This window comes from Primulina tabacum, chromosome 3 (assembly GCF_025594145.1).
Source record: "Primulina tabacum isolate GXHZ01 chromosome 3, ASM2559414v2, whole genome shotgun sequence".
Classification (NCBI taxonomy): Eukaryota; Viridiplantae; Streptophyta; class Magnoliopsida; order Lamiales; family Gesneriaceae; genus Primulina; species Primulina tabacum.
The window spans coordinates 1,170,273-1,177,918 of NC_134552.1; the positions used below are offsets into that span (position 1 = coordinate 1,170,273).

The 7,646-nt window shown below is 33.1% G+C and overlaps 1 protein-coding gene across 1 annotated transcript; it reads left to right on the forward strand.

Moving 5' to 3' along the window:
* The first annotated feature begins 154 nt into the window (after positions 1-154).
* On the forward strand, positions 155-1,770 carry LOC142538798 (glutathione S-transferase T3-like). Its single transcript, XM_075644093.1, has 2 exons — positions 155-616; positions 694-1,770. Exons 1-2 carry the CDS (start codon positions 323-325, stop codon positions 1,321-1,323), a joined length of 924 nt encoding a protein of 307 aa, XP_075500208.1. The 5' UTR covers positions 155-322; the 3' UTR covers positions 1,324-1,770.
* The last annotated feature ends 5,876 nt before the right edge of the window (positions 1,771-7,646 follow it).

Sequence of the window (7,646 nt, forward strand, 5' to 3'; positions counted from 1 at the left end):
ATACGTACATGCATAGTATAATATTTTTGTATGGATGCATACTTTTGTAAGGATAATATTTTTAGTATCATTTTATTTTAATTTATCAATGCCATAGTATCATCTAAATATTTATATATATATATATATATATATAAGAATAATATATAAAAAATGATAAGATTTTCTTGGATGAGATCTCAATGGATGAGATTTATTGAAATCTCATCCAAAGGATACCATTTCTTTTTTATATTTCTAAGGATAACTCCGAAATATTATAAATAAGTCTATATCTATTTAGAAACATATCCAACACAAATACAATCATATTATTTTGAGAATGATGGACGAAAGTTCAAGAAAGAACTACACTATTGATGAAGATAAGTTCTTATGTCATATTTATTTTGATATTTCGCAGGATCCTATAATAGGTATAAATCAATCGAGAGGTCAGCTTTGGTCTCGGGTTGCAGAGAAGTACAACAAAGAAAGAAGAAGTGATTTACATCCTCGTCCTCAAAGATCAATTGAGAAACGCATTGGAAGCATACTCACTTCTGTTGCACATTTGAGAGGATGTGTTCGTCAAATTGAAAATCTCAATTCGAGTGGTGCATCAGAACAAGATATTGTGAGTTATTTATTTTTAAAAATTACAAGTTATTAATAATCAACATTTTGTAATTAATTTTGTATACGTTGATGTAGATGAATCGTGCAAAAATACTGTATGCACAAGAGAGTAAAGATAACAAAGCATTTCCATTCGATCATGTGTGGAATATTGTTAAGGATTGTGAAAAAATTGCAGGAGACAAAATCCATCCAACCAAGAAATCTAAGACGCGTGCTACTTATCTAGACACATCACAATCTGATACTCCACTAGAAGAATCGCCTCAATCAGGTTCACCTATGTTCTCTACATTTCCTATAAATTTGAGTGATGACAATATCGGTGACAGTTCTGAAAGACCAATTGGAGTGAAAAAATCCAAATCAAAAAAGAAAAGAGATAAAGACATATCTCAAATTCAACGTACAATGGAAGAACAACATCGCGAGTTATTGAATGTTTTGAAACAAGGAACTGCCGAAAGACAACAAAACTACGATCTTCAAAAGATTAGACTTGAACAAGAAGAAAGAAAAATGGATGAAAGAATTTTATACAAAGATTTGAGCAAAATTACTGATCCAACTCTGCGTGAGTACACTAAAGCTCAGCAACAAAAAATATTGCAAAAAAGACTTGAAGATGAACGTCGAGAAAATGACAACTTCGGATCTTATTTTGGAGATATTGGAGGATCGGGGTCTGGTTTACCGCATTACTAAAAATCTTTTTTTGACGTAATTTTTTTTATGTTTCGTAATTTTATGGTTTGTTAGTTGTCGTAGTTTGTTTATTGTTTCGTAATTTTTGTTGTTTTTTGTTCGTAATTTGTACTATTTTAACGCATTATTAATTTAATCTGTGTTTTTTTTTATTTTTTTTTTACACTTAATTAATTTCTAATCAGAATATTAAAAATTTTATAATTAAAATTTCAAAAAAATATTAATTAATTAAATATTAAACACTTATATTAAATTAATTAAATTAAAAACTAAAAAAAATTAAAAAAATTAAAAAAAAATTTGTGGCGCAGCAAAATTGTTGCGCCACATGTGGAGCAGCTTGTAGAGCTGCTCCAATCCAGCGCCAGTTTTGGTGCTGGATTGGAGTGAAATATCATGGCACCACAATGGTGTGGCACCAATGTGGTGCCATAATTGGAGATGGTCTTAGGGTCCTAGGTTGAATCTTGTGGTGGTGGTTCATGGGCTGGATGGTCGGGTAGAGCGTTGGAACCAGAAACTCGAAAGCTGCACAGAAATTGGCCTCACATGAGGGGCTGTCACGTTTTTTATTTTTGGGACTTAGGCGCTGGTTCTGAGTAAAAAGGGGCTTAACCATGGTCTTAATTTGTGTCTAAGGGTAACGTCTAGGGCCTGGTTCGGGTCCGATTCGAGTCGGTTTAAGCATGAAGTGGTTAGAAGCATGTATGTCTCGTTTGCTCAAGGGTGCCTAGGTGGGTATTTGGGCTGTTTCTGCAGCTTAGGTGTTGCTTCAGTTATGGAGCTTAGGATCAGGTCCAATGGGTTCTAATGATCCAGGAGAGTGCCTAGTTGAGTTGGCTAGGGTTTGGCTTGAGGTGGCTCGGGCGTGGCTCGAGTAGATTGTGAGATGGCTCGGTGGTTTCGATTAGGTGTCAATATTTCGAATTTTAGAACAAAAATTAGATCCATGGGTACACGGGTGTGGCTCATGACTTAGAAGGGTAGAATAAATCATAAAAAAGTTATGTTAAAAAATTGGGTTCAAAATATTGAGTTTTGGATTTATTCGGGATTTTATCGCCGCACGAAACGCTAATTAACGAGTTAATTGGAACGCCTAGTTTTAAGCTTCATAAAATTATGGAAAATTATATTTAAGTTTAAATAATCATTAAAAGTCTAAGTTTTTAATTTGGGAATTTTATATTAAGGTTTGGTTTAATTCGAGATTAAAACCCATTAATGCGTCACATTTAAAGATTAATTTAAAAGTTCTCGATTTAAGCTAAATAAAAATATGAGAAAATTCATGTAAGCTTAAATAATTATTTGGGACATTTTAGGATCAATGAAATTAAGAAAATGTCAAAAACGTGAAATTTTACGTCCAGGGGTAAAAATGATCTTTTTACACCTAGAAAATTAGTAAACATCATGGCAGTGTCCTGAATGCTGTTTTATGTGCTAATATGATTATTTTCAATGGTTATGGATGTTTATGAAATTTTTATATGTTAATATGTCAATTTAAAATGTTTATGGATTTTTAAGAGGTTAATATGTTTAAATGTTTTATGATTTAATATGTTAAAACAGTTTATTTTAAATGTTTATGATTTATATATTTATTTTAAATGTTTATGATGTTAAAATGTTTATTTTAAAATATTTATGGCTGTTTATACGTTAAAACGTTTATTTTAAATGTTTACGGATTTTTAATCTGTTAAAAATGTTTATTTTAAAATGTTTATGGATATTTATGATTTTAATATGTTAAATCATAATTTTTAAATGTTCATAAATTATTAAGTTTTAAATTGGACATTTAAAAGATATGTTGCATGCTTGGTTTCAAAATAAAATGATATTATATGCATGTTTTTATTAAGTGAAGGAAATACGAAATGTTGAAGGACGTGAAAGCATTGTGACTATTACATGTTGGAAACATCGTGAGGGTTATGGTCCCAGTGGGAGCCCGAAGATCGTGTTTCCGGTGATACGAATACGAATACGAATATGTTAATACGTTGGCCAAGGCCCAGTTGACGGGTGAGAGTGTGGTTTTATTTAGATGGATCCATTGCCCAATACGATCAAGAATACGAGTCATAATCACGATCTGAATTCAACAAACACGAACATGAATATGAATATGAATATGAATTTGTTTATGAAAATGTTTATGAAAAAGGATCATGAAAATGTTTTTTAAAGTATGCATCATGAAAATGTTTACGAAAATGGGTATGTTTGAAGTTTATGCATTATTATGAAAATGATATTTTAAGTACAAGTATTTTTCACTGTTATATGTTAACTGTATTATGTATTACTTGTTATCAAAAATATGATGTGTTGAGTCTTTAGACTCACTAGGTGTGATTGATGCAGGTGATTTTGATAATAATGTTTAATGGGGGTCTTGATGGTTGATCTGACTGGACTGAAGGTGCACATAACCCGAGGACCGACGCTAGTTTTCCGCACTAGTTTACAATTCATGATTTTAAGTGTTGTTATAGATATTTTTACGATTTTTATTTATGTTATGAGTGGTTTTTGAGAGGTTATAATATGGGCTATACTTTTCAAATGTTAGTTGGTTGATTTATTTTAAAATGATGTCAAAAATATTTTATGCTTGTGTATGCAATTCGGCCGATGCTAAGTGAGGTTTAAAAAAAAAATTCTAGCACGTTTTAAGAAAATGAGTAGCAGACATTTCAGTTGTTATCAGAGCAATGGTTCTGTAATTGTAAGTTTACATGCTTTATATGATTTATATATTGTTACCTGCATTATTAAATGAATTATATGTTTACGTCACATGATTAATAGCTTTATGATGATATATGATTTATATGCTTTAGAATTTTTATACGTGATACGATATGAAATAAGAAATTATTTTATTTCAACGCATGTTGGTTTGTGGTGGAAATTGGACTATGTTGATTTTTGGGTTTTAGTATTGACATTATACTTTTGGATCATAAGTTAATCGCAAATATTATGAATGCTTTTGGGACACGTAGATTTTCTAATAAAATATTTATGATTCGTGGTTACTAGTTGAATTAATTTTTGGGAATTACTCATAAGTAATAATGACTCGAGGATTTGCATCGACTTTGGGAATAAGAAAATGTATGAATTGGGATTTTAAGTTTGATAAAAGGTAAGATTGGTAATAAGAATTGATTTTGGGTAAATAAGTTTAAAATTTTTGATAATTATGTTATGAGAAACCCGTAGAAGAGAATAAGAATGCCGAGAACTTATGGGTTAACTGTATGAATTTTGAAATAAAGGACCAATTAGGAAATTTTTTGAGGAAAATTAAGAATTGATTTTGCAATTGTTAAGGAATTTGGGGACTAGTTTAGCAATAAGTGCGAATTAAATGGTTTGAATGGTAAGAATTTTCAATGAATTAGACTCGTAAGAATATTTGAAACGTTGGTATATCTTAAGTTGTTAGACTTAAATTTGTTGTGGAGATGCTAGTAAAAGTAGAGATGCTAGTAAAAACCAGTAGATGCTGGCTTAGTACAAAACCATTAGATGTAAATAGCAGAAAAACAGAAGCATAGCAGAAAAACAGAAGCACTTGTATCGAGCTAAAGACCAGTAGCAGCACTTGTCAAGTACTGTTTCTTAGCTAAAACCAGAACTAGAAGGATACAAAATTCGAAATATACACTAACAGAATCTTGCGTATCTCAAAGTCTCTAAATATTACCGTTGATCTATTAACGTGATACCAGCATTTATTGCTTCATTAAATGCCATTAAATGCTATACAAGAACATTTAAGACGGTATACCATTTTTGGTATGAACTGCGACTGATTACTTTTAATGTATTCTGCAGGGTCCATTTTCGGCAATAAAGCTGAACCACTGAAAAGTCAAAAGAGCCGTTCAGATTTTAACGTTGGATAAAGTCTATATATATGGAGACGAAGCACTTTTCAAAAAAAAAAGAGAGAAGTCAAACGAATCTAAATCAAAGAATATCATTTGAGCATCGCTAGAACTTTCAGTCATCCCAAAAGCTCAACACTGAAAAAGCAGCACACGCTTCATTGCATACTCTTGATCATTGAGATCATATTGTGCTAGCTATTTTCGTTATATCTTCTCAAGCTATTCACTTCATTATTTCATTGATAGAAGAATTTGTAACTGGAAAAGAGTCTTTTCCAGAATTTAAGATCATTCAAGAAGTTGAGTTGTAAAGCTAAGAGTTTCAATAAGCGAAGAGTAAGTCCTATTGAAGTGGGTGTGTACAATTGTTGTGCTGTATTCACCAAAGTCTTTTAGTGATACCTTCTGGAAATAGAAGAAGGGGAGACGTAGAAGATTCATCTTCGAACTTCCAGAAACAAACCTTGTGCTATCTACTGCTTTTCGGCTTTATCATTTTTCACCCACTAACCAACAGATCGTTTTCCGCACATTATCTTGTGATCTGCTGGTCTTTATACTTGAACAAGAATCGTTAAAATCTCTAACAGGATTTTAGCACATCATTCGAAAGAATTTAATAAGTTGGCCATTGAGTTTATTCAACCCCCCTTCTAAACTCAACCCGATCCTCAACAAGTTGTATCAGAGCATAGTTATTCTTGTTCTGAAAAATATTTAATAGACATGGCTCATTTCAGCAAAGTTCCAATGTTCTCAAAAGAAGATTTCGATGATTGGAAAATCAGAATGCACGCTCATCTTGCGGCTCAAGATGATGACATGTGGTATGTCATCACTGATGGTCCATTAAAGATCTTAAAGCCAAATCCAGCTATTGCTATCACCGAAGGTGCACCTCAGATGCTTGAAAAACCAAGATATGAATGGACAAGTGAGGACAAGAAGGAAGTCAATCTTGACAACGTTGCGAAGGACATTTTATACAAGACACTCGACAAAAATACCTTCAGCAAAATCAAGATGTGCCATACTGCCAAGGAAATCTGGGAAAAATTAATTCAGATCTGTGAAGGAAACGAAGAAACAAAGGAAAACAAACTGTCTGTAGCCATGCAGAAGTTTGAGAATATTAAGATGAGGGCTGGAGAAACTATGAATGAATTTGATGAACGATTCAGCAGCCTCGTCAATGAACTCTCAGCTCTTGGGAAAGACTTTGGCAATAGAGAAATTGCATTAAAGGTAATGAGAGGCCTACCCAGAGAATGGGACGTCAAAACAATGGCAATGAGAGCTTCCAAGGATCTCAACAAGTTAGATCTACACGACTTGTTCTCGGATTTAAAGGCATATGAGTTTGAACTTGAAGTTCGAAGTGGAGAAGAGCCCTTAGCAAATCCACCAACCAAAGCTCTCGCAGCTACTGTTAACTCTACTACTACAGTTGCTCCAAGCTCATCTTCTGCTACTGCTTTAGAGAACATTTCTGAGAGAAGTGCTGAACAAATAAGCAATGACGCAATGTCATTATTTGTTAAGAAGTTTTCAGATTCATGAGAAAGAATCATAGAACATTTCAAAGTCCCAACCGCAATTTCAAAAAGGAATCATCACCTAGTGATATGGCATGCTTTAACTGTGGAAAAGTTGGACATTTTATTGCTGATTGTCCAAAACCAAAGAAGGATGACCAGAAGAAGAAGGGTGTCAAACGCAATGATAAAAAGACCAGAAGAGACATAAAGGCAATGATTGCAGAAGAAAGTAAGTCCAAATGGGCAGACTCAAGTTCTGAATCTTCTGGTTCTGAAAGCCATTCGAGTGAAAGTGATGAAGATGAGATCAAATGTCTGATGGCAAATACTGATTCAACCTCGACATTTGGAGAGGTATTTGACTTTGATTCTGATGAATTTACACGCACTGAGTTAGTCAAAGCATTACACGACATGGTAGAAGAGTATTCTAGACTTTCTCAATCATTCGAGGAAGTTAAGATCGAAAATCAGGACTTAAAATATCAGAACAGTAAGTTAACTTGCTTGCAAGTAAACAGCTGTAATGATCTACAAGTTGAGATGAGTAAATTAAAAACTGAGAATGAAATAGTAATAGCAGATTACCAGACGATGCTTTCGGAAAATCAGAAGCTATCGCTAGTGGTGAATGCTTGGAACAAGTCCTCTATTTCACTGGAAAAGATGCAAGAGTTACAAAACCAATCTGGAGACAGGAGTGGTCTCGGATTTTATAATAATGAAGGCACTTCTGAAACGAATACTAAGCCAAAACTGGATATGTGCAAAGAGAAGTACATTCACTTTGTGAAATCCAGTGTGGTACAGAAACCAGAAGTACCCACTGCTTCAGTAGAAAGGAATGTAAATCAGATGAACAACA